This window comes from Cervus elaphus, chromosome 6 (assembly GCF_910594005.1).
Source record: "Cervus elaphus chromosome 6, mCerEla1.1, whole genome shotgun sequence".
Lineage (NCBI taxonomy): Eukaryota > Metazoa > Chordata > Mammalia > Artiodactyla > Cervidae > Cervus > Cervus elaphus.
Window position 1 is genome coordinate 1766345 of NC_057820.1, and position 26323 is coordinate 1792667.

Consider the following 26323-nt stretch of genomic DNA (forward strand, 5'->3'; position numbering starts at 1 on the left):
TGGCTCTCCTGAGGGTTTGCGGGGTGACAGGCCCCGTGGCCCCGCACTCCCTGCAGGGCTCTGCGCTCAGCCCGTCCTCGACTCCCACCTGGGCTGGGCCCACGCTGGACCACACAGCTCTGGAGGCCCTGACAGGCAACAGCCCGCAGGCGTGTCTCCTCGGCAGCTCTCAGGCCCCGGTGGAGTGCGGCCAGGCCTCTGCGTCCCAGCCCCCAACACACACTCCGAGCAGCGCTTAGCAAGTTCCTTTATTACAGAAAGGTCACATGATCAGTGTTCGGCCTCTGGGGGCGTGGCGGACACCAGCTGCGTGTCTCAGTGCAGCTCAGGGCTCGGCTCCACGCCACCCGGGGGGCAACGGCACGTGCTGGCCCACGGCCGTCCACTCATGGCCTCGGCCTGGCTGCTTGGGAGGCCAGCTCCGCGCTAGAAGCTCCAACCCCTACCTCTGCCGCCAGCCCCGCCGCAAGCTCCTGCTGACCCAAGAGCGGCCGAGGAGGAGGCTCAGAAGCACCCCCAGCCTGTGCTGGGGGCCCCGATCCTGATGCAGGGCCCGCCCACCACGGGCCACCGGGCTCACTGGCAGCACTCGGCCACGTGCCTGAAGAGCTCCTCGCCCTGCTCGTCGCTGAAGCACTGCAGGCAGTGGGGGCACTGCAGGTCCCCCTGGCTTCTCTGGGTCACTCCCGAGCACCCGCCCTCTGCGGGAAGGTCCAGCCACTGGGATCCCGTCCCAGGCCTCCGGCCACCGGCCGCCACAGGCTCCGAAGCGTCGGTCTCTAAGTATCTGGGAGATCTGCTCCCCGTGTGAATCCGACAGGAGGCTGCCTCGCGCGAATCCTAGGAAAAGGCAGGAGTCCGCTCCCGAGGCTGGTCTCGGCTCCAGCGTCTGGAGCCCCGTTCGTCGTCCGGTGGGACCCGCACCTTCACTCTGGTGCCGAGGCCCGAACGAGGACGTGCCGAGGACGACTGAGGGGTCCGGACCTCCTGCCTGTGCCCACGAGGGAAGAGGCCCACGTGGGGGCCACCCGCAGCACGGAGGGGCTGCGAGACCAGGACAGGCCGGCAGATGCCACCCTCCAAGCACGCACACGTGCCACCGGGAGGTTTGCGGGCGCTGGGCTCGGCGGCCCTGCCCAGCGCGGAACCGGAACCAAGGTCTTGGCAGCCGCAGAAGGGCTCGAAGTGCATGACGGAGAAACGAAGACGACCCCCGCCCCGGGCCCGAGGAGATCCCAGCTGTACCTGTCTCCAGGACGCCTGGCGCTGCAGCAAGGCCACCTGCTCCTCCAGTTCGTGGATGCGGCTCTGCGCCCGCTCCCTGTCGGCCCTCTCCGACGTGAAGTCGTCCTTGTAAGCGAGGATCTGCGGAGAGCGGACGCCCGTATCAGGGGGCGGCGGCCCCGTCCCCCCGCGTCGGGAGTAAGAGGAAGCCCGTCCCCCTATGCCGTCAGGAGGAGGAAGCCCCGCCCCTGGGAGGCGAGGAGGCCCCGCCCCCCGGCGTCTGGAGGAAGAGGAAGCCCGTCCCCCTATCCCGTCAGGAGGCGGCGGCCCCACCCCCCGGCGTCAGGAGGAAGAGGAAGCCTGTCCGCCTATCCCGTCAGGAGGTGGCGGCCCCGCCCCCCAGCGTCAGGAGGAAGAGGAAGCCTGTCCGCCTATCCCGTCAGGAGGAGGAAGCCCCGCCCCCGGGAGGCGAGGAGGCCCCGCCCCCCGGCGCCCACGGCCCGCCGCACCTGCTGCTCCAGCATTTGCACGCGCTCCAGCGCCGCGTCCCTCGCGCTCTTCGCCGCCGCCAGCTCCCTCCGCGCCTCCGCGCAGTCATCCATCTTCTCCTCCAACTGCGCGTTGAGCCGGGAGACCTCCTTCCGCATCAGCTCGGGCTCCGGGGTGGCCTGCAGGCCCTTCAGCTGCGCGTGGAGCCCCCTCACGTATTCGTCCCTGCTGGCGTCGTAGCGCTGCCACCTCGCGTTAAGGTCCTCCACCTGGGGGCCGGAAAGTGGCCTCGAGCCCGACCGGCATACGAGGCCCATCCGCACGTGGAGGCCGGCTCCGCCCAGTCGGGGGAAGGAGGGGGGGTGCCACCGGGACGCGTGATGGCGGAGTCGCTGCTTGAACGCTGGATTGACAGTGATCCCTGCACCTCATTTAGCAACACGCGAATTAACTTGGGGGTGGAGGACAACCAGGCGTGCTCAACACGTCCTTTTGGGCAAACGTGTCGGGCCTTTGGGGACCCTGTGTATCAGCCGAAGCGGCCTCTGGGCAGGGGCGACCCCTCACCGGCAGTCCGCGCAGGGCGCTAGGCCCGAGTCAGATCTCAGACACTCACGTGAGTCACCTTCTGCCTCAGCACCCGGTTCTCCTCCCGTAACTTCTCAACCACCGCGTGCACAGAGGCGTCCCCGTCCGCACACTCGGGCTGCATGAGAAAGGGACCAGACCCCGTGTGACCGCACCTTCCAGGCACCGAGTCGCAGACGGCCCTGCAGCCGCCTTGGGGCAGGTGTGACGGAGACAGGAAAGGACAGGCACTTCCCGAGGGGAGGGTGGTCCTGGGCCGCCCAAGCCCACCTCACGCAGGAAACCGCCCAGCGTCACAGGGCTGAGGGCCGGGGCGGAGCGGGGGCAGGAAGCCGAGCTCGCTGTGACCAGAGAACTTCCCGGCCCAGGGCCCCCGGCCGCCAGGAGCAGGCCCCTCCCTTCGGGTGTGTCATGTCCAGATGACCACGGTCAGCTTCAGGCGCTGACTGTCCACGACAACCTCCCCGGGGCTCTCGAGGCTGGCGGGATTCACGCCTAGAAGAGCCCGCGTGCTGACCCAGCCCCAGCAGGGTGGGCGGGGCTAATCGAAAGGCCATCAGAAATTCAGTCATTTAACAAAGCGGATGGATGGCAGTGACATTATTGTGAGAATTCCCCTCGAATGACAAAGGAACTGCGTGTGCTAACCCGGCGGGCTCGGGAAACCCCGCTGACTCGGCCAAGACCTGTGCTGAGAAATGACGCCGGCTTAGAGCCTCGGCCGAGGCGCGCCCAGGCCAACCACGACAGGCTTTCAGATCCCCAGAGAGAAAGGGCCCTGTGACTCAGAATCATACGAGTGCACGGCCTGCCCAGAGAGCACTCTGGTTTCTCAAATGTGCCGTGTTCTTTCTGAGGTTCCCTTTTCCTGGGATCCACCCCCAGGAGATGGGGATTCTCAGACGGAGGCCCTCCCCCGCGCCCCGCAGAGCTGCTGCTAGGGGGCTGCAGGGCTCCTCCCCACCGCCCCACACCCAGGGCGCGCTTCTCAGCCAACTTGTCACAGCCCCCTGCACCACCAGGACCCAGCAGGCCCCGCTCCCGACAGCCCCCGGAGGAGCCCCCTGGTTTCTCCGGTGGGGGCTTCCTCATGCTGAAACCCACCGGCTCCCCTGCACCCGCACTGCTCTCCCCCACGGGCCCCATCCCAAGTAGCGCCAGGCAGGGGGCCCAGCACCAAGTGGGGCCCCGTGTCCTCCCTGCCCAGGCCCGAGGCCCCGTCGGGGCCAGGCCGCGCTGGAGCGGACAGCCCCGCTGGACCAGAGGCCCCCCAGTGCTTGGAGTGTGGGCACCCGGCCACTGCACACATCAGCGCTCGCTCAGGACACCCCTCCTGCCCCGCCCGGCCCTGCTGCTCTGACCTCCGCCGAGGCTGGGGAGACCACAGGGCCACCTCCCCATGGGGCCCGGGGGAGCTGCAGGTCGGCTTTCGGGGGACATTCTGCAAGCCCCACCGTCCTCGAGGAAATCCCCAGAGGGCGGACAGCCCAGACCCTCCCCGAGGCGCAAGGGGAGGCCTGCTGATCCCAGGGCCTACCTCAGGGCTCTGCTCCCCCGTGGCCCCCGGTGCCCCCTGGCGTTCGTCCAGACACTTGGCCAGATGCTGGCACATGTGGGCCGTGGCGGCCAGGGTCCGCTGCAGCTGGTGGGTCTCGTCGGCCAGGGAGCGACAGAGGACGTGGCTGGCGGCCCGGGCCCGCTCCTTCTCCGCCACGCTCCTCCGCAGCAGGGCCAGCTCCTTCTCCCGCTCGAGGCCCGGCTGGCTCAGGAGGTGCTGTGCCTCCCGCTCCTTCTCCTCCAGCTGCTCCGAGAGTCTCTCAATTTCCTAAGGGGAAGATTTAAAAGCACAACTGATCTGACTGTGGTGCCGGAGAAGACTCTTAGGAAGACTCTTAAGAGCCCCTTGGACTGCAAGGAGATCCAACCAGTCCATCCTAAAGGAAATCAGTCCTGAATATTCATTGGAAGGACTGATGCTGAAGCTGAAACTCCAGTACTCTGGCCACCTGATTCAAAGAACTGACTCATTGGAAAAGACCCTGACGCTGGGGAAGGTTGAAGGCAGAGAAGGGGACGACAGAGGATGAGATGGCTGGATGGCATCACTGACTCCATGGACATGGGTTTGAGCAAGCTCTGAGAGTTGGTGATGGACAGGGAGGCCTGGCCTGCTGCAGTCCATGGGGTTGCAAAGAGTCAGACACGACTGAGCGACTGAACTAAACTGATCTGACTGAAAGAAGCAACATCAGAAATAAATGGTCACAAAGCAGAAGACAGTCAGGCACAGATGCCCATCTGTAGGTAACAAACACGTTCAAACACGTTCATTCGGAGGCTGGCTTCTGGATGGATGATTAACTCAGGAGTTTTCAGCCCCAAAAGTTCTATCTGAAACATCATCTAAAATTCTGTTTGCAAGAGCAAACTCATAATGTTAGATTTTACATCATCAAATTACTAAGTGTGGCAATCCCAAACCTCTTGAAAGAGCAGAAACTCCCCTGCGGTGGGCAGCCCCCAAAGCCATGCCCACATTCTCACCCCGACACCTGGGAACGTGACTTCATTTAGCTGTTTCCAAAGAGCTGTTCAGTCTGTGAGGATGTAATTAGTTAAGATGAAGGCACGCTGGATTAGATGGACCCTAATCCAACATCCAGTGTCCTCATAAGAGGCAAGTATGGACACACAGAAGAGGCCACGTGTCACGAAAGGCAGAGACTGGAGTGCTGTGTCTACAAGCCAGTGGACACCAAGGATGCCAGCAGCCACTGGAAGCTGAAGAGAAGGCCCCTCGCCCACACCCTGATGCAGGGCTTCTGGCCTCTAGAGCAGATCAAGTATCTGCTGCCTTTGTGCTCTGCCTGCTCAGTCGTGTCCGACTCTGTGACCCCACAGACTGCAGCCCGCCAGGCTCCTCTGTCCATGGGGTTCTCCAGGCACAAGTGCTGCAGTGGGCTGCCGTGCCCTCCTCCAGGGGGTCTTCCCCACCCAGGGATCGAGCCGAAGTCTCTTGTGTCTCCTGCATTGGCAGGTGGGTTCTTTACCTCCAACGCCACCAGGGAAGCCTGTCTATTATTGCCTTAGGCTGCCCAGCTTATGTTAGAGCAGCTCTGGGAAACGAATATCCTCGACCAAAGTCCTTCAAATTACCACTGGCTTTTTAAGCGCCCCCAGTTGGGTTCTGCACTTGGTTCTGTGCTGTCCCACTTTCAAAGTAATCTCCACCATGATGAGTACGTAAGGGAGGTGAAGCAGGAGGAGCCAGTCCATCCTACACGTGAGAAAACAGCTTCTGGAAAGCCAGGGTGGAGCCTGAGCATGCATGGAGGGGCGTGGCAGGGCGCATCGGAGTACTCACGCTCACCCGCTCACACACTCACACGAGGGACCCAGAACCTCCCCACCACGGGGTGCAAGCCTCAATGAGCACTCTCCTAAGGGCTTTAGAACAAAGCAAAAACGTGCAGAAGTAAATAAATTAAAACTTCCTTTTCCCCAGCAGCCAGCTACACTCTCCAGAGGCAACCACTACTCACAATCCGGCCAGGGGTCTTGCCAGGGTGTTGACACGCGTGTGTGGCACATGTATTCTTACACTAACGGGCCTGATGGCAGTCCTGGTGCCCTGCTTTTCTGCTCCTCGGTAAAATAATGTGTCCCACAGCAGCACACAACCTGCCTGTTCTTTTCAACTACAGCCTGGAGCCTCACACCAGAGCAGACTGACCAAGCACACACCTCCAGCTGGCGTGCCCTTATGCAAACACAGCCACGGGACACATCCCTCCAAGTCTCATGGCTGGGTCTGCCTAAGCCCAGGGCTAGGAAGTGACTGTAGGGATTTCCCTGCTGGTCCAGCGGCTGGGACTCCAAGCTCCCAATGCAGGGGGCCTGAGTTCCATCCCTTGTCAGGGAATTAGATCCCACATGCTACACCTAAGACCTGGCACAGCTAAATAAATAAAATATTAAAAAAAAAAAAAAGAGGAATTGATGGGATGGTCCTAGAGGTTATCATACTAAAGTCAAGACAGAGAAAGAAAAAAATAAAAATAAAAAAAATTAAGTCAAGACAGAGCGACAAAGACCATACATCGCTTCTACGTGGGACCTACAGTATGACACAAACCCACCACACAGAAACACTGACACGCGGAGGACCCTCTCATGGTCGCCAAGCGGCGAGGTGAGTGCGGGAGGGCTGGGCTGGAGTCTGGGGTTAGGAGACGCGCACTGTTACACAGAGAATGAACGAACAAGGCCCTACTGGACCGCGCGGGGAACTGTGTTCAATATCCTGTGACAGACCACAGGGAAAGAATACGAAACAGAGCATATACTATGTACACACACACACATGTATGGGCTTCCCTGGTGGCTCAGACGGTAAAGAACCCGCCTGGGTTCAACCCCTGGGTCAGGAAGACGCCCTGGAGGAGGGCATGGCAACCCACTCCAGTATTCTTCCCTGGGAAACCCCACGGGCAGAGGACCCTGGTGGGCTACAGTCCATGGTGTTGCAAAGAGCCAGACACGACTAAGCGACTAACACAGACCCATATACATATACATACACAGTTATATATGTATGTGTAACGGACTCACTTTGCTGTATAGAAGGAATTAATGAAACACTAAATCAGCTATACCTCAATAAAATTAAACAACTGGGGGACTCAGGAGCACGGCCAGGCTCTGGGTCCCTCCCTGGGCCCAAACCCACGTCCGTGAGGCGAGAGCTGCTCCCTGAGCATCGGTGACGCCCCATCCACGGATAAGCCCAGCACGTGATGGCAGCATCTAACCAGGTGACCAGAAAATCCTCCGAAAGCCTTGTCCTCTTTCTCTTGGGGAAATTTTTCCACGCAGCTTACAGGCTCTCAGTTTCCTGACCAGGGATCGAACCCAGGCCCTTGGCGGTGAACGCGCAGGGTCCTAACCACTGGAGCACCAGAGAGCTCCCTCAGGGGATTTTAAGAGGACTCTTTTCGGTACAGGTAAGGGCACGGGAAAAAAAAAAAAAAAGAGGACTCTTTTCCCCGTTTTCCTCAGACTTTGCTCTAGAAGTGACAAGAAAGACAGGAAGGAAGGGAAACTCCATTAGAAGAATGAGCCCGCCTGGCTCTCTTGGCAAAGGCCTCGGGGAAGGTGCTGCCCTGAGTCCTTGTTCCACGTCAGGGACTCACTCGTGAAGGTGGTGAGGGGACAGCGGGTGCCCGAGAGGGCGGCGGGCGAGGAAGTGAGGTCAGGCCCTGGCAGATGGGCCACGTCCAGCACCAGGACTGGCGATAGCGGGTGTGAGAAGCATCAGCGGATCAACCCTGCCAGCGGGGATCTTGCCCAAAGGCATCCGGCGCTGGCGCGCCATCAGCCCATCGCACCTCACTGCCCTCTGACCTCACAGGCGTCACAGCCAAGCCGGGCAAGGCCCGTTCTTGAAAGGCCACTACTTCATCCTTCCTTTCGGCCCTGATGACCTCACCACTGGGCTGAAGGAGGAAAAGAGGCCTCTCTCTGGACCTGGCCAGCGGGCATGAGTACCTCCTCCCGGCACCCAGCCCTCCAGCACCAGGCCGGCCCTCCAGTGAGTCAGTTCTTCACATCAGGTAGCCAAAGTATTGGAGCTTCGGCTTCAGGATCAGTCCTTCCAAAGACTATTCAGGGTTGATTTCCTTTAGGATTGACCGGTTGGATCTCCCCGCAGTCCAAGGGACTCTCAAGAGTCTTCTCCAACAGCACAGTTCAAAAGTATCAATGCTTCAGCGCTCAAGACTTCTTTATGGTCCAACTCTCACATCCACACATGACTACTGGAACAACCATAGCTTTGGCTACAGGAACCTCTGTCAGCAAAGTAATGTCTCGACTTTTTAATATGCTATCTAGGTCAGTCATAGCTTTTCTTCCAAGGAGCAAGTGTCTTAAAAGATTTCATGGCTGCAATCACTATCTGCAGTGATTTTGGAGCCCCCAAAAATAAAGTCTCTCATTGTTTCCATTGTTTCCCCATCTATTTGCCATGAATGAAGTGATGGGACCCAGATGCCATAATCTTAGTTTTTTGAATGTTGAGTTTTAAGCCAGCTTTTTCACTCTCCTCTTTCACTTTCAGGAGGCTCTTCAGTTCCTCTTTGCTTTCTGCCATTAGGGTGGTGTCATCTGCATATCTGAGGTTATTGATATCTCTCCCAGCAATCTTGATTCCAGCTTGTGCTTCCTCCAGCCCGGCGTTTCTCATGATGACTCTGCGTATAAGTTAAATAAGCAGGGTGACAATATACAGCCTCGACATACTCTTTCCCCAATTTGGAATCAGTCCGTTGTTCTATGTCCGGTTCTAACTGTTGCTTCTTGACCTGCATACAGATTTCTCAGGAAGCAGGTACGATGGTCTGGTATTCCCATCTCTTGAAGAATGATCCACACAGTCAAAGGCTTTTGCATAGTCAATGAAGCAGATGTTTTTCTGGAATTCCTTTGCTTTCTTCTATGATCCAATTGATGTTGGCAATTTGATTTCTGGTTCCTCTGCCTTTTCTAAGTCCATCTTGTACACCTGGAAGTTCTTGGTTCACGTACTGTTGAATGAAGCCTAGCTTGAAAGACTTTGAGCATTATCTTGCTATCATGTGAAATGAGTACAATTGTGCGGTAGTTTGAACATTCTTTGGCATTGCCCTTTGGGATTGGAATGAAAACTGACCTTTTCCAGTCCTGTGGCCAATGCTGAGTCTTCCAAATTTATAGACATATTGAGTGCAGCAATTCAACATCATCTTTTAGGATCTGAAATAGCTCAGCTGGAAATCGATCACCTCTATCTACTAGCTTTGTTCATAGTGATGCTTCTTAAGACCCACTTGACTTCGCATTCCAGGATGTCTGGCTCTAGGTGAGTGATCACACCTTCATGGTTATCTGGGTCATTAAGACCTTTTTTGTGTAGTTCTTCTGTGTATGCTTGCCACCTCTTGTAGTTCTGTTAGGTCCATACTGTTTCTGTCCTCTATTGTGCCCATGTTTGCACGAAATGTTCCCTTGCTATTTCTACTTTTCTTGGAGACATCTCTAGTCTTTCCCTTTTTATTGTTTTCCGCTATTTCTTTGCATTGTTCACTTAAGGCTTTCTTATCTCTCCTTACTAGTCTATAGAACTCAGCATTCAGATGGCTTTGCTTTTCTTCTTTGCCTTTCATTTCTCTTCTTTTCTCAGCTGTTTGTTAGGCCTCCTCAGACAACCATTTTGCCTTGTAGAATATCTTTTTCTTGGGGATGGTTTTGATCTCTGCCTCCTGTGCAATGTTAAGAACCTCTGTCCATAGTTCTTCAGGCACTCTGTCTATCAAATCTAATCTCCTGAATCTATTTGTCAAACTTCCATTGTATAATCATAAGAGATTTGATTTAGGTCATACCTGAATAGGCTAGTGGCTTTCCCTACTTTCTTCAATTTAAGTCTGAATTTTACAACAAGGAACTCACTATGGAAGCCACAGCCAACTCCTGGTCTTATTTTTGCTGACTGTGTGGAGATTCTCCATCTTCGGCTGCAAAGAACATAATCAATCTGATTTTGGTATTGACCATCTGGCGATGTCCATGTGTAGAGTTGTCTCTTGTGTTGTTGGAAGAGGGTGTTTGCTATGACCAGTGCGTTCTCTGTTAGCTTTTGCCCTGCTTCATTTTGTACTCTAAGGCCAAACTTGCCTGTTACTCCAAGTATCTCTTGACTTCCTACTTTTGCATTCCAGTCCCCTATGATAAAAAGGACATCTTTTTTTGGTGTTAGTTCTAGAAGGTCTTGTAGGTCTTCATAGAACCATTCAACTTCAGCTTCTTCTGCATTAGTGGCTGGGGCATAGACCTGGATTACTGTGCTGCTGAATGGTTTGCCTTGGAAACAAACCAAGATCATTCTGTCATTTTTGAGATTGCACCCAAGTACTGCATTTCGGACTCTTTTGTTGACTGTGAGGGCTACTCCATTTCTTCTCTGGGATTCTTGCCCACAGTAGTAGATGTAATGGTCATCTGAGTTAAATTCACCCATTGTCATCCATTTTAGTGTACTAATTCTTAAAATGCCAATTTCACTCTTGTTTGACCAAGGTAAATCAATTTGCCTTGGTTCATGGACCTAATATCCCTGGTTCCTATGCAATCTTTTTCTTTATAGCACTGGACTTTACTTTCACCACCAGACACATCCACAGCTGGGCCTTGTTTCCACTTTGGCTCAGCCTTTTCATTCCTTCTGGAGCTACTTCTCTGCTCTTCTCCAGTAATATTACTGGTCACCTACCAACCTGGGGAGTTCATCTTTCAGTGTCGTATCTTTCTGCCTTTTCATACTGTTCATGGGGTTTTCAAGGCAAGAATGCTTAAGTGGTTTGCCATTCCCTTCTCCAGTGGACCACATTTTGTCAAAACTCTCCACCATGACCTATCCGTCTCAGGTGGCCCTACACAGCATGGCTCATAGTTTCATTGAATTAGACAAGGCTGTGGTCCATGTGATCATTTTGGTTAGTTCTCTGTGATTGTGTTTTCCATCCTGTCTGCCTTCTGATGGAGAAGGATAAGAGGTTTGTGCAAGCTTCCTGATGGGAGGGGCTGGCTGTGGGGAAAACTGGGTCTTGCTCTGGTGGGCAGGGCCATGCTCATCGAATCTTTAATCCAACTTTCTGCTGACGGGTGGGGCTGTGCTTCTTCCCTGTAGTTTGGCCTGAGGCAGTCCAGTCCTAGAGTCACCATCTGTACTGCAGGCTGTAGGCTCTATGGTAGGGGTAATGGGGACCTCCGCCAAGAGGGCTGAGGCCAGCAGGCCGCGCCTCCCGGGACTGCTGCTGCCGGTGCCCCCGAGCGCACAGCTAGCCACGTCGGCCCACGCCTCTGCCAGAGACGCTCACACACTCCCAGGCAAGTCTGGCTCAGGCTCTTGGGGGGGTCACTGCCCCTTTCTCCTGGGTCCTGGCGCACACAAGGTTTTGCCTCTTTCCCCAGTCCTTTGAAGTTCTGTAATCACATCCCGCTGACTTCAAGATCAGATTCCCTGGGAAGCCAGTCCCTTTGCCGGATCGCCAGGTTGGGAAGTCTGTTGTGGCCCCTAGAACTTTTCCAACAGTGTTTGAACCTCTTTGGTATAATTGTTCTCCCGTTTGTGGATCACCCACCAGGCGGCTCTACGGTGGGTGTATAGTCAAAGCTATGGTTTCTCCAGTAGTCATGTACGAATGTGAGAGCTGGACCATTAAGAAGGCTGAGCGCCGCAGTGTCCTGAGAGGTCAGACTGCTGTCAGAAAAAATTCATGTGATCCATATATATTAACCACAGTAATTCTGCAGTTTTAAAGAATTGTCTGAAGAAAGCAAGTAACGAAACAACATGGCCCATGGACATGGACATGAACATGGTCCTAGTAAAATGGAACTTCCAGATTATAAACAATGGAAGATAGAAGGGACACCATTGGAAACTGTCCAGGAGAAACTGGCTGCACGAGGACTAAGGGATCCATGGGGCTGCAATGAAGCTTGGAGATACAGGGTGGCTTTGCAAATAACATTTCCTTTGTTGGAGCATTATTAAAAGGATTCATGTAAAAAAAAAAAAAAAAAAGGATTCATGAGGGGATTTGCTGCATTTGTGGTAGCTGTAGGGGCTGAATATTACCTGGAGTCCCAGAAAAAAGGTAAGAAACATCACTGAAGATAATACCTGGAAATATCTTTTAATGTCTTAACTTTCTTATGAAAAGATTTCTTCACTATAGCCTACTCACCTGTGTGTTTATTCCTTAAGGAATACTAGTAAGATTTAATAAAATAAGAAAACAGGTTAAAAAAAAAAAAAAAAAGAAGGCTGAGCGCCAAAGACTTGATGTTTTTGAACTGTGGTGCTGGAGAAGACTCTTAAGAGTCCTTTAGACAGCAAAGAGTGTCAAACCAGTCAATCCTAAAGGAAATCAATCCTGAATATTCATTGGAAGGACTGATGCTGAAGCTCCAATACTTTGGCCACCTGATGCGAAGAGCCAACTCACTGGAAAAAGACCCTGTTGCTGGGAAAGATTGAGAGCAGGAGGAGAAGGGGACAGCAGAGGATGAGATGATTAAATGGCATCATCGAATCAATGGACATGAATTTGAGCAAACTCCAAGAGATGGTAAAGGACAGGGAAGCTTGGTGTGCTACAGTCCATGGGATCACAAAGAGTTGGACATGACTCAGTGACTGAACAACAACAATAAACTTAGAAAGATCTCCAATCAGCAATACAACTTTACAAGCTAAGGAACTAGAAAAGAAAGAACAAACTAAATCCAAAGCTAGCAAAAGGAAGGAAAAATAGATTAGGGCAGAGATAAATGAAATAGAGAACAGAAAAACTATAAGAGAAATCAATGAAACCAAAAGTTGGTTCTTCAGAAAGATCAGCAAAATGGATAAAAGTTTAGCCGGACAGATTACAAACAGAAAGAAGACACTAATTACTAAAATCAGCAATGTAAGCAGAGATATTACTGCCAATTCTATGAAAATAAAAATGATTACAAATGAGTACTATGAACTATAAACCAGAAAATCAGATAATCTAGATGAAACAAATTCTTAGAAACACAATTTCTACCAAAACCAAATCACAGAGAAACAAAAACTGAACAGACATCTAACCATCAATAGTAAGGAGACTGAATCAGTGTCAAAAATCTGCCCACAGGGCTGCCCTGGTGGCTCAATGGTAAAGAATCCACCTGTCAGTGCAGAAGACACGGGTTCAAACCCTGATCACGGAAGATCCCAGATGCTGCAGAGCAGCTAAGCCTGTGCACCCCAACTATTAGCCTGTGCTCCAGAGCCCGGGAACACCAACGACTGAAGCCCACGTGCCTGAAGTCCGTGCTCCTAAAGAGAAGCCACATGCTGAGAAGCCCGCGCCCCGCGGCAGAGTAGCCCCTGCTCTCCGCAGCTAGAGAAAGGCTCGCACAGCAATGAAGACCCAGCCAGCCAAAAAGAAATTATTTTTTAAAAATATCTCCCTACCAAAAAAAAAGTCTTGAAACTGAATATTTTATCAGTGAATTCTATCCAGTATTTAAATAAGAAATATTAATAATACCAATTCCTCCCAAACTCTTCCAAAAAACTGAAGAGGAGGGAACATTTCCTAACTTATTCTGAGGTCAGCAGCCAGACAAAGACATCCCTTATGAACAATGATGCAAAAATTCTCAATAAAGTGCATGCACGCATGCTCACTCAGTCACGTCTCACTCTCTGTGACCTCATGGACTGTAGCCCACCAGGCTCTTCTGTCCATGGGCTTCTTCAGGCAAGAACACTGGAGTGGGATGCCATGCCCTCCTCCAAGTTCACACACCATATCTGAAGACAATTAAGTAACTGTTGATTAATATCTAATAAGCAATAACAATATGAGAATGAGGTTTTCCAACGAAATTGTGTTTCATGTTTGTTTTCTATCTATGACAGCATCAATTCCTTGCAATGAAATGAGAGTGCTATTATTAATCTTTTCTAATCACGACATTTTTCATCACATTTGTTACATGTAGATTTAGGTAATAACAGTACTCTGCTGTGGTTACGTTCACAAACATATTTCATCAAAAAAAGGAAGGGAGGGAGGAAGGAATTGATCAATGTAAGACACTACATTATTACAAGGAAGGGGAAGAAAACATATGATCATATCAAGTGATGCAGAAAGGCACCTGACAAAATTCAACACTTTCATAATAAAAACACGCAACACACAGGAACAAAATGAAACGACTTCTGCATAACAAAAATCATATGAAAAACCCACAGCAAATAACATGTTGCTGTTCAGTGGCAAAGTTACGTCCAACTCTTTGCAACCCATCTCCCAGTGTGCTCAACTGATGTCTGTTGAGTCCGTGATGCCATCCAACCATCTTATCCTCTGTCACTCCCTTCTCCTCCTCTTGCCCTCAATCTTTCCCAGCATCGGGGTCTTTTCTAATGAGTTGGCTCTTCGCATCAGGTGGCCAAAGTATTGGAGCTTCAACTTCAGTATCAGTCCTTGCAATGAATACTCAGAGTTGATTTAAGATTCATTCGTTTGATCTCCTTGCAGTCCAAGAGATTCTGAAGAGTCTTCTCCAGCACCACAATTCGAAAGCATCAGTTCTTCAGCGCTCAGCCTTCTGTATGGTCCAACTCTTACATCCATAAACAACTACTGGAAAAACCACAACTTTGACTATACAGACCTTTTTCAGCAAAGTAAAAAGTCTCTTCTTTTTAATACACTGTCTAGGTTTGTCATAGCTTTGCTTCCAAGGAGTGTCTTTTACTTTCATGACTGTAGTCACCATCTGCAAATACCATACTCAATGGTAAAAGACTGAAAGTTTTTCCTCTAAGATCAAAAACAAGACAAGGGAAAAAAAAAAACAAGACAAGGATACTGGCTTTCATCACTACTATTCAACATAGTCCTGGAAATTCTAGCCAGAGCAATTAGGCAAGAAAAAAAACAAAACACATCCAATTGGAAAGAAAGTAAAATGATACCTGTTGGCAGATATGTTGGCAGATATATATAGAAAACTCTTAAGATCACACATGCACATACAAACACACACACACACACACACACACACACACACACACACACACCTGTTGGAGAGAATAAATGAATCCAGCAATTGAGCAGGATACAAATGAACACATGAAAACCATGCACTGCTGTATTTCGATACACTAACAATGAAGAATCTGGGGGGAAAATTACAAAGCCAATTCCACTTAAAACAGCATCAAAAAGAATACTTAGGAATTAATTTAATCAAGGAGGTGAAAGACTTGTACAATGAAAACTATAAAATATTACTGAAAGAAATTAAAGAAGAACTTCTAGGGTGGTCTAGTGGTTAAGACTCCCTCTCCCAGTGCAGGGGGTATAGGTTTGATCGGAAACTAAGATCCCACATGCCACACAACATGTCTCCCCAAAAAATTAAAGAAGACATAAATAAATGGAAATATATCCAATGTTCAAAGATAAGAAAATTTAATCTTGTCATTATTCAACGTGATCTACAAAGTCAATGTGATCTCTATCAAAATCCCAGGGAATCCCCTGGCAATCCAGTGGTTAGGACTCAGTGTTCTCACGGCTGTGGACCGGGTTCAATCCCTGGTCAGGGAACTAAGATCCCGCAAGCTGTGCAGTTCAGCTCAGTCGCTCAGTTGTGTCCAACTCTTTGCGACCCCGTGGACTGCAGTAGGCCAGGCTTCCCTGTCCATCACCAACTTCCAGAGCTTGCTCAAACTCATGTCCATCAAGTCAGTGATGTCATCCAACCATCTCATCCTCTGCCGTCCCCTTCTCCTCCTGCCTTCAATCTTTCCCAGCATCAGGGTCTTTTCAAATCAGTCAGTTCTTTGCATCAGGTGGCCAAAGTGTTGGATCTTTGGCTTCAGCATCAGTCCTTCCAGTGAATATTCAGGACTGATCTCCTTTAGGATGGACTGGTTGGATCTCCTTGCTATCCAAGGGACTCTCAAGGGTCTTCTCCAGCATCACAGTTCTAAAGCATCAGTTGTTTGGCATTCAGCCTTCTTCATGGTCCAACTCTCACATCCATACATGACTACTGGAAAAACCATAGCTGTGACTATCCAGACCTTTGTTGGCAAAGTGATGTCTCTGCTTTTTAAAGCTGTCTAGGTTTGTCATAGCTTTTCTTCCAAGGAGCAGTTGTCTTTTAATTTCATGGCTGCAGTCACCATCTGCAGTGATTCTGGAGCCCAAGAAAATAAAAGTCTGTCACTGTTTCCATTGTTTCCCCATTTGTCTGCCATGAAGTGATGGGACCGGACGCCATAATCTTTGCTTTTTGAATATTGAGTTTTAAGACAGCTTTTACACTCCCCTCTTTCACTTTCATCAAGAGGCTCTTTAGTTCCTCTTTGCTTTCTGCCATAAGGGTGGTGTCATCTGCATATCTGAGGTTATTGATATTTCTTCCGGAAATCTTAATTCCAGTTTGTGCTTTATCCAGCCCAGCATTTCACATGATGTACTCTGCATATAAGTTAAATAAGCAGGGTGACAATATACAACCCTGACGTACTCCTTTCCCAATCTGGAATCAGTCTGTTGTTCCATGCCTGGTTCTAACTGTTGCTTCTTGACCTGCATACAGATTTCTCAGGAAGCAGGGAAGGTTGTCTGGTATTCCCATCTCTTTAAGAATTTTCCAGAGTTTGTTGTGATCCACACAGTCAAAGCCTTTGGCATAGTCAATAAAGCAGATGTTTTTCTGGAATTCTCTTGCTTTTTCTATGATCCAAAGGATGTTGGCAATTTGATCTCCGATTCCTCTGCCTTTTCTGGCTTCCCTGATAGCTCAGTTGATAAAGAATCCTCCTGTTATGCAGAAGACCCCAGTTCAGTTCCTTGGTTCAGAAGAGCCACTGCAGAAGTGATAGGCTACCCACTCAAGTATTCTTGGGCTTCCCTATGGCTCAGCTGGCAAGGAATCCAGCTGTAATGTGGGAGACCTGGGTTTGATCCCTAGGTTGGGAAGATCCCCTGGAGAAGGGAAAGGCTACCCACTCCAGTATTCTGGCCTGGAGAATTCCATGGACTGTATAGGTTGCAAAGAGTTGGACACGAGTGAGTGACTTTCACTTTCACTGTCTTTTCTAAATCCAGCTTGAACATCTAGAAATTCACAGTTCATGTACTGCTGAAGCCTGGCTTGGAGAATTTTGAGCATCACTTTGCTAGCGTGTGAGATGAGTACAACTGTGCAGTAGTTTGAGCATTCTTTGGCATTGCCTTTCTTTGGGATTGGAATGAAAACTGACCTTTTCCAGTCCTGTGGCGACTGCTGAGTCTTCCAGATTTGCTGGCATACTGAGTGCAACACTTTCACAGCATCACCTTTTAGGATTTGAAATAGCTGAGCTGGAATTCCATCACCTCCACTAGCTTTGTTTGTAGTGATACTTCCACTTGACTTTGCATTCCAGAATATTTGGCTCTATCACCATCATGATTGGCACGATCACACCATCGTGGTTATCTGGGTCATGAAGATATTTTTTGTATAGTTCTTCTGTGTATTCTTGCCACTGCTTCTTAATATTGTCTGCTTCTGTTAGATCCATACCATTTCTGTCCTTTATTGTGCCCATCTTTGCATGAAATGTTCCCTTGGTATGTCTAATGTTCTTGAAGAGATCTCTAGTCTTTCCCATTCTATTGTTTTCCTCTATTTCTTTGCATTGATCACTGAGGAAGGCTTTCTTTTCTCTCCCTGCTATTCTTTGGAGCTTTGGAACCTGCGAGCTGTGCAGACCAGACAAAAACTGAAAAATCTCAATGATTCTTTTTTTGCAGAAATAGAATAACTGATTGTAAAATTCATATGCAATCTGGAAGGACCCCAAATAGCCAAAGCAATATTTAAAAAAAAAAAAAAAAAACACTTCCTGATTTCAAAACTTACTACAAAGCTTCAGTAATCAAAACAGTGCAGCACTGACATAAAGACAAACATAGAGACCAATGAAAACAATACAGAGCCCGGAAATACCCCTGCATAGACAAGTGGTTTTGAGAAGGGTACTGCTGCTAAGTCACTTCAGTCATGTCCAACTCTGTGCGACCCCATCCCTGGGATTCTCCAGGCAAGAACACTGGAGTGGGTTGCCATTTCCTTCTCCAGAGAAGGGTACTAAGACTTTTCAATGGGGAAAAGACAGTCTTTTCAAAAACTGGTGCTGGGAAAACTGGATATCCACATGCCAAAGAATGAAGTTGGACCTTTATCTAAAACCATACACAAGGACTTGTGTGGTGGGCCAGTGATTAAAAATCCACTTGCCAATGTAGAGGGCACAGGTTCGATCCCTAGTCTGGGAAGAACCCACACAATGCGGAGTGACTAAGCCCACGGGCCACAGCTCCCGAAGCCTGCACACGCCAGAGTCCTTGTTCCACAACAAGAGAAGCCGCTGCAATGAGAAGTCCACTCACCGCAGCCAGAGCCATGCACAGCAGCAAAGACCTACTGCAGCCAAAAATAAATAAACAGTTTTTTAAAAATACATGAGAATTACCTCAAAATGGACCAAAGACTTCAATGTAACACCTTAAACTATAAAACTCTTAGAAGAAACATACAGCAAAATCTTCATAACATTGCATCTGACAATGATTTCTTGGGTACCCGAGGCACGGGTAGCAGAAGAAAACACAGACAGATTTGCAATTTTTTAAATCAAAGTTTAAAAATTTTGCACAGGAAAAGACACTATCCATTGGAGAAGGCAACGGCACCCCACTCAAGTACTCTTGCCTGGAAAATCCCATGGAGGAGCCTGGTAGGCTGCAGTCCAAGAGGTCGCTAAGAGTCGGACACGACTGAGTGACTTCACTTTCATTTTTCACTTTCATGCATTGGAGAAGGAAATGGCAACCCACTCCAGTATTCTTGCCTGGAGAATCCCAGGGTCAGGGGAGCCTGGTGGGCTGCTGTCTATGGGGTCACACAGAGTCGGACACAACTGAAGTGACTTAGCAGCATGGAGCAAAAAGGCAACCTACAGAATGAGATGAAATATTTGCAAATTATATATCTGATAAGGGATTAGTATCCAGCACATATAGATTACTCCTGAAATTCAACAAAATAACCCAGTTCAAAAACAGGCAAGGACTTCCCTGTGGTCCAGTGGTTAAGAATCCACCCTGTGGTGCAGGGGACGCCGGGACAATCCCTGGTTGGGGAATTAAGACCCCACCGAAGAGCAGCCAGGCCCACGAGCCACACCCGCAGAACCTGTGTGCCGCAGCTGCGACGAGAGCCCGTGCGCCACAAAGATCCCGCATGCCGCGACTAAGACCTAATGCGACCAACTAAGTGAGTATCTTTAAAACTGGGCAAAGGACTTGACATTTCTTCAAAGAAAATATACAAATGGCTAATAAGGACACGAAATGATGCTCAAAGTCACTTATCACTATAAGGAATTGCAAATCAAAACTACAATAATTTTGTACTAAATTGTTCTTATTGTTTAGTTGCTCAGTCACGTCCAACTCTTTGTGAACCCACAGACTGCACCCCGCCAGGCTCCTCTGTCCACGGGATGTCCCAGGCAAGAACACTGGAGTGGGCTGCCGTCTCCTTCTCTAGGGGGTCTGCCCTACCCAGGGATCAAACCCACGTCGCCTGCACTGGCAGGTGGATTCTTTACCACTGAGCCACCAGGGAAGCCCTTGTACTAAATTACCACACACCTATTAGGCTGCCTACTAACAAAAGTACAGAAAATAGTAATGTCGGTTAGGATGTGGAGAAATTGGAACCCTTCTGCCCTGTTTATGGGAATGTAAAATGGTACAACCACTGTGGAAAAACAGTATGGAAGTCCCTCAAGAAATTAAAAATAGAAATATCACACAATCCAGCAATTTGGCAATTCCACTTCTGGATAAAGACCCAAAAGAACTGAAAGCAGGATCTCAAAGAGATATTTACACACTTATGTCATAACAGCAGTGATATTTGTAGGAGCTAAAACATGGAAGAAACCCCAAGTGTCCAGCAACAGATGAACAGACAAAAGCAAAATGTGGTATATACATTTAATGAAGCCTGAAAAAGGAAGGAAATTCTGACACATGTTACAACACGGATGAACCTCGAGGACATCATGCTCAGTGAAATAAACTAGTCATGAAAAGATTATTATTCCATTTATAGGAGGTATCTACAGTAGCCAAAATCATAGAGATAAAGTAAAATGGTGGTTGCTAGTGGGATGGGGCGGGACAAAATAGAGAGATTGGAAATTATTGTTTGATGGATATAGAGTTTGTTACACAAGATTAAAAGAGGTATGGAGATAGATGGTAAAAAAAAAAAAAAAGAAAGAAACACACACCGAATACATACACACAAAACCTAATATAACCTATTTTAAAGAGTGTACACTACTCCACTCATAAACAGCACAGCAGAAGGAACGGCGCAAGCTGACATACCAGGGCCAAGCAGGGCCCATGAGGCTAGCACCCAGGCAGTGATGAGACAGGGCTGAGTAATCACAGGCCGCACAGTGAGTCAGCACCATTATTCCAGAAAGTCTTAACCGGGAAGAGCTATGCAGTCATCCGTCCAGGCCTCGTGTGACAAATAAGGTATGCTCTGAGCCCCACTGTGGCGGCAAAAAAGATCAGAATTCTCAAGACTGATCTGGCCCCACCACACACGGGCTACAGCCTGGCCACAGATGCTCTGACCACCTGGCCATCCTTCCACACCTGGGAGCCTCAGCGTCTTCCCTGGGAGCCCTCGGTCCTCACCGGCCTGGCTCACGCGGTCCCGCTCTGCTCTGAAGCACCTGGCTGACATGGCCACTGATGAGACGAGCGAGCCAACCAACTCCTCTCATCGCCTTCACTCTGCAGTCACTTCAGTGAGCCTGGGGCCTCCGGGAGGCGTACCCCTCTCCATCCTTCCACAGGCTCTGTGACCAGCCCCAGAGATATGCAGGGGTAAGCAACAAACGGACAACTCCATAAGACACCAGACCATTTCACTGCTCCTTAAATAATTTAAAATCCTGAAACAAAACGCACATGTCATAGGTAAAAGGGCCAGGAGTACTAGAACTACAGACCGGATTCTATCTGAGCTTTGGTTAGAGGCTGGGGGCCACAGGATGCTGGGAAGACATGGCAACTGAGCACTGTGGCCAGCAGAATCCTGCTCTGGGAGTGATGGGCTCTGGGCCCCACTCTATACCCATCTGTAGCTCCTGGTGTCCACAGCATAAGGTCAGTGGTGCAGACCACGTGACTTCCTGCTACCCTGATGAGTTACAACCCACCTTCCCCAGGAAGAGGGAGAGAGCTGGACTGGGGAAGACATCTACCTCCAAAAGGCATCTAAAACGATGCAGACAAGAAAATATTGACATCATGATGTTAGGGAAATTAAAATGGAAGTAGTCTTGTCCAGGCTTCAGATGCGGAACAGCAAGCCTCTGACCTGCTTGGTCACTGCCTGGATGACGTGCCTACCCCCAGCACATTGGTTGTTACCAGTAAATCAAGTGGTACTTCAGATACAACAGAGAGAGGGTCTTGGAATCTCTTGAGACCCTGCAGGTCTGGCTAGCCCCCAGGGTCCAAGAAGTCTCATGATTCACAAAGTGAAACAAAGAGCGGGTCTGCAGCAACTGAACAGTGCATTGTCTGTGTAACAATTTGTTTCTTTTGTTAAGGAATCCTGAAAACCCTAAAGGAAAGTAAAACTTTCAGCAAACCACATGATATTAAGTAAAACTGTAGAAGACAGCATGAATTCAACCATGCCAAATGTATACCAACCCTATAGTTAAAGGAAAACCAGGGACGAGGCATGCCAAGAGATTAGCGCTTGCTATCTCTCTGCGGTGCCATTACGGTGGCTATCTTATTCTTTACTCTTTCCTCAATTGCTCAGATATTCAAAATTACTTTTATAAAAAGAAAAAAAAAAAAAGGCATGTCTGTCTTTCACTCTTGGCTGCAGGGCCAAGCCTGGCAGTAAAAATTCTCTTTTGAAAAAAAAAAAAAAAATCCTCTTTTGCAGACCTAGATTCTTTCCTGGGAAAACCTGGATAATAGTGATGTGCCAAATGGGATAATAGATCAGAGCTCACCAAAATGTCTGTGGCACTTCCAAACAGCTGGTGTAGGAGAATACTATTACTCTTGCTCCTGATTTGGGTATTTAATGATATTTCATGCAGACAGACATAATATCAATGACAAGGATAAGAAAGTGAGAAAGTAAGGATTTAAGTCTGTTTTCAGACACTGGCAGCTTCCCCCTCTGCCATCACTCCCAGCAGAGCAGAGGTGTTACTACTGAAAGATACATTCACAACTGGGGCTACAAGGGTCCAGGACATTAGGGCTCACACGGCCCTGAACCTGACACAACACACGCACCAGGAGCCTAGAGTCAAGTACTACACACACACCCGAGCCCCGTGTCTGTGCACACAACGCAGAGCTCAACGTGCACACACACACACATAGAACCTTTCATGTGCACACACACTCATCCCTAAGACCCAACACAGGCACACACCCCTCAGAACCCAAAGGCACACACCTTTCAGACCCAGCATGGACACACACACACCCCTGAGTGCCCACTGTGGGCGCGCACACTTCAAAACCCAGCACAGCAACAGACCCCTCAGACTTGATGGTGCATATGCCTCCTTCAAAACCTAAAACGGGCACAAACCCAAGACCCAACACAGGTAAAAACACCCCTGGGAACCAAATGCAAGTGCTCATATGCCTCATATACCACCACACAGGCACACACCCCACAACCCAATACAGATACACACCCTCAGACCCAACATGGGAGCAGACCCCTCTGAATTCAGCCGGTGCACAACCATCAGATTCAATACCGGCACACGCACAACCCTCAAAACCATCACAGACAAGACAACCTACAGAATCTAACACACATACACACCTCTCAGAGCCCAAATGAGCACCCACACCCCTCAGAACTCAAAACACACACACAGACACACACACCACTCAGAACATATACGCTTCAGAAACCAGCAGAGATGAACACACTCCTCAGACCCATATGGGAATACTCCACTCAGAACCCAGCACAAGCAGACACCCTTCAGAGCCAACACACACACACCACTAACACCTAACACAGACAGACATACTACTGAGAATGACTCAGACACTACCCACAGACACAACACGGGCACACACATGCCTGAGAACCAACAAGGACTCCGCTCCTCAGAACCGAAACAGCACACTTTCCTTAACTGGACATGGGAGCGAAAACATGAGATCCAATATGTGCCACACACCCTCAGACACAACACAAACACACACTCATCAACCCAACACAGAAACACACTCCTCAGATCCAACATGAGGGCCCATACACCTCAGAACCAACACGGACAAATACTCTCTGTACCAAAAACGGGCACACACCGCTCAGAACACAACTAGGAAACACAGCCCTCAATGCCAACACGGACACAGACTCCTAGGACCCACCGTGAACACACACCCGTCAGACCCACCATGGACACACACACACATTCAGAACCAATGCAGACAAACCATCAAAAACCAACACAGGAACAAACCCTTCAGAACACAGACTCGACCCACAGACCCTAGTCTCACACACACACACACCGCTCAGACACCAACAGGTACAAACACACCTCGAAACCAACACGAGGGGGAAGGAGAGTGGGATGGATTCGGAGTAGCATATACATTACCGTGTGTAAAACAGACAGCCACTATTTTACAGTGGAAGTTGCTCTATAACACAGCTCAAATTCAGTGCTCTGTGACACCCTAGAGAGGGGGGATGGGGTGGGGGGTAGGAGGACGGTTCAAGAGGAAGGGGACATATGTATTCCCATGGCTGACTCATGTTGATATATGGCAGAAATCAACACGATAGTGTAAAGCAATTATCCTCCAATTAAAAATAAATGTTAAATAACTTAATTAAAAACAACACAACCACATACTCCCTAGAATTAACATGGGCGCACATAACCCTCAGACACAACACAGGCACACAGCCCTCAGATCTAAAATGAGCACATAACCCTCAAAACTAACACATGTACACACACCCCTCAACACAACCAGGGAACATTACCCTTCAGAACCCACCACAGGAGCAGACACACCCTCAGACTCTACACAGGCGCACACACACATCTCAGATCCAGTAGGGGTAAACACACCGAGCACCCAAAATCAACACACACACACACCACTCAGACCTGGTACAGACACACATCCTTTAGAATCCATACAAGTACAAACACCTCTCAGAACTAAGCCGGGGTAGACACAGTCCTCAGACCCAACAGGGGAGCAGATCACTCAAACTAGTACAACACACACCCAAGAAACAACAGGGACACAACAACCCTTAGAACTAACACAGGCACAGAAATGGACATACACACCCTCCAGAACCCAACATAGAAACACACACTCCTCAAAACCAACACAGACACACATACCCTTCAGGACCAAAATGGGCGGATCCACGCCCAACAATGACAAGCCTCAGAACCACACAGGCACACACATCCCTCAGAAGCCAACCAGGGAGCAGACCACTCAGCACAACCAAAGGTACAAACCCGCAGAACCCAACGCGGGCAGACACCGCTCAGAACCAGAATGACACACACCCCTTAACTAACCCGGGAGCACAGATCCCGCAGGACCCAAGAGAGGCGCAAGCATACGGGGCCTCAACATGGGCGTACACTCCTCGGAACCTTCAGGACGCAACCATCAGACTCCACAAAGGCACACCATCCCCCAGAAGCCAAGACACACTCAGCTCAGAAATAACACACACACACAACACTAAGAACCCAACATGGTCACAACCACCCCTCAGAACCAACGCTGAAACAAACACACCCTTCATAACCAATATGGACACACACCCCTCAGGCCCCACATGGTAACACCACACACACACTAACGTGCACACACCTCTCAGAATCGACTCGACACACGTCCCATATAATCAGACAGGACAAACACCCCTCACAACCAACAGGGACACACACCTCTCAGAACCTGAGGGAGCAAGACACACTCCTTCAAACGCAACAAGGGTCAGACCCCTCAAAACCCAACACAAGCACACACATCCCTTCAGAATTCACACCGGCAGACACAGCCCTCAGACCCCACGCGGGTGCGGACCCCTCAGAACGCAACGCGCACACGCACGTCAGAACCCGGCACGACCCACAGCCCTTACACCTCTCGCGGCGCGCACCGCGCAGCACCCCACAGACACAAGGGCTCAGCCGCGGCAGGCCACGCACTCCTCACGCCCGACGGCCGCACGCACCCTCCGGGGACACGCGCCCCCGGGAAGCCCCCGGGAAGCCTGGCCCCGCCGCCCCGCACCTGGCGCAGCGCGGCCTCCGCGGCGCCGCCTTCCCGCTGCCGCAGCTGCTCCCGGAAGCGCGCCACCTGCTCCAGCAGCGCGTCCACGAGCGACGGTGCCGTGTCCCCCTCGAGCGCGGCGAGCCGGGCGCGGAGGCGCGCGATGAGGGCGTCCCGGGCCGCCAGCTGGTCTTGCAGGCGCCTCAGCCGCTGCCCCGCCTCGTGGTACAGGCCGCAAAGCGCGGCAGCCGCGCTTGGGGCGCCCTGTCGCCCCGCGGACTCCGCATCCCCGGACGACATGGCTGCGGACCTGGCCGGGACGGCGCGGACCGCCGGCAACTTCCGCGCCGGGTCTGGGCCGAGGGTGGCGGTGGGGGGCGGCCCACCTTCCCGGAACTTTTCCCGGCGCGCCCCGCCCTCCGCGGAGATCCCGAGCCCGCCCAGTGCCGAGAGGCAGGCTCCGCCCCCACGCAGAGTCTGACCCCGCCTCCCGCCGAGCCGCCAGGCCCCTCCCACACGAAGAGTTTGACCCCGCCTCCCGCCGAGCCGCCAGACCCCGCCCCTTGCGGACACTGTGGTCCCGCCTTCGCCGAGAGGCAGACCCCGCCCCCACGGAGAGCCTGGCCCCGCCTCCCGCCAAACCGTCAGGCCCCGCCCCCACGGGCAACGTGGTCCCGCCTCCCGCCGAGCCGCCAGGCCCCGCCCAAACGCAGAGCCTGGTCCCTTCCCCGCCGAGTCTCCAGGCCCCGCCCTCGAGGAAATCTGGGCCCCGCCTGCCGCCCGGACCTTGGCCACGCCCGGGGTCCCCACCCGCCGGGGTCCCCACCCGCCGGGGTCCCCACCCGCCGGGGTCCCCACCCGCCGGGGTCCTGCGTCCTCTTCACCCGCGGGTTCCTGGCCTGTCCCAGCCGCCTCATTGCCTGGTGTCGCGGGAGCTTTCAGAGAGTCGGGCCCGGAGAGGGGTCAAACGGCCTCTATGTCGCTACTGACGGAAGGGAAAGAAGTTG

General features: G+C 50.9%; 1 protein-coding gene across 1 annotated transcript; it reads right to left on the reverse strand.

Annotated features, from left to right (window-relative positions):
• Positions 1 to 229: 229 nt before the first annotated feature.
• On the reverse strand, positions 230 to 25768 carry TNIP2 (TNFAIP3 interacting protein 2). The gene is made up of 6 exons (XM_043906008.1): positions 25338 to 25768; positions 3839 to 4126; positions 2330 to 2419; positions 1734 to 1982; positions 1246 to 1365; positions 230 to 840 (listed from the first exon to the last, which is right to left on the reverse strand). Exons 1-6 carry the CDS (start codon positions 25614 to 25616, stop codon positions 577 to 579), a joined length of 1290 nt encoding a protein of 429 aa, XP_043761943.1. The 5' UTR covers positions 25617 to 25768; the 3' UTR covers positions 230 to 576.
• Positions 25769 to 26323: the final 555 nt, after the last annotated feature.

Excerpts from the sequence above, each read along its gene's own strand:
- TNIP2 (XM_043906008.1), bottom strand. The coding sequence starts at position 25,616 with ATGTCGTCCGGGGATGCGGAGTCCGCGGGGCGACAGGGCGCCCCAAGC. Across the intron at positions 2,420-3,838 it reads CGGGGGAGCAGAGCCCTGAG|CCCGAGTGTGCGGACGGGGA; the intron begins GTAGGCCCTGGG and ends TTTCTCATGCAG. Across the intron at positions 841-1,245 it reads GCCAGGCGTCCTGGAGACAG|GATTCGCGCGAGGCAGCCTC; the intron begins GTACAGCTGGGA and ends GCCTTTTCCTAG.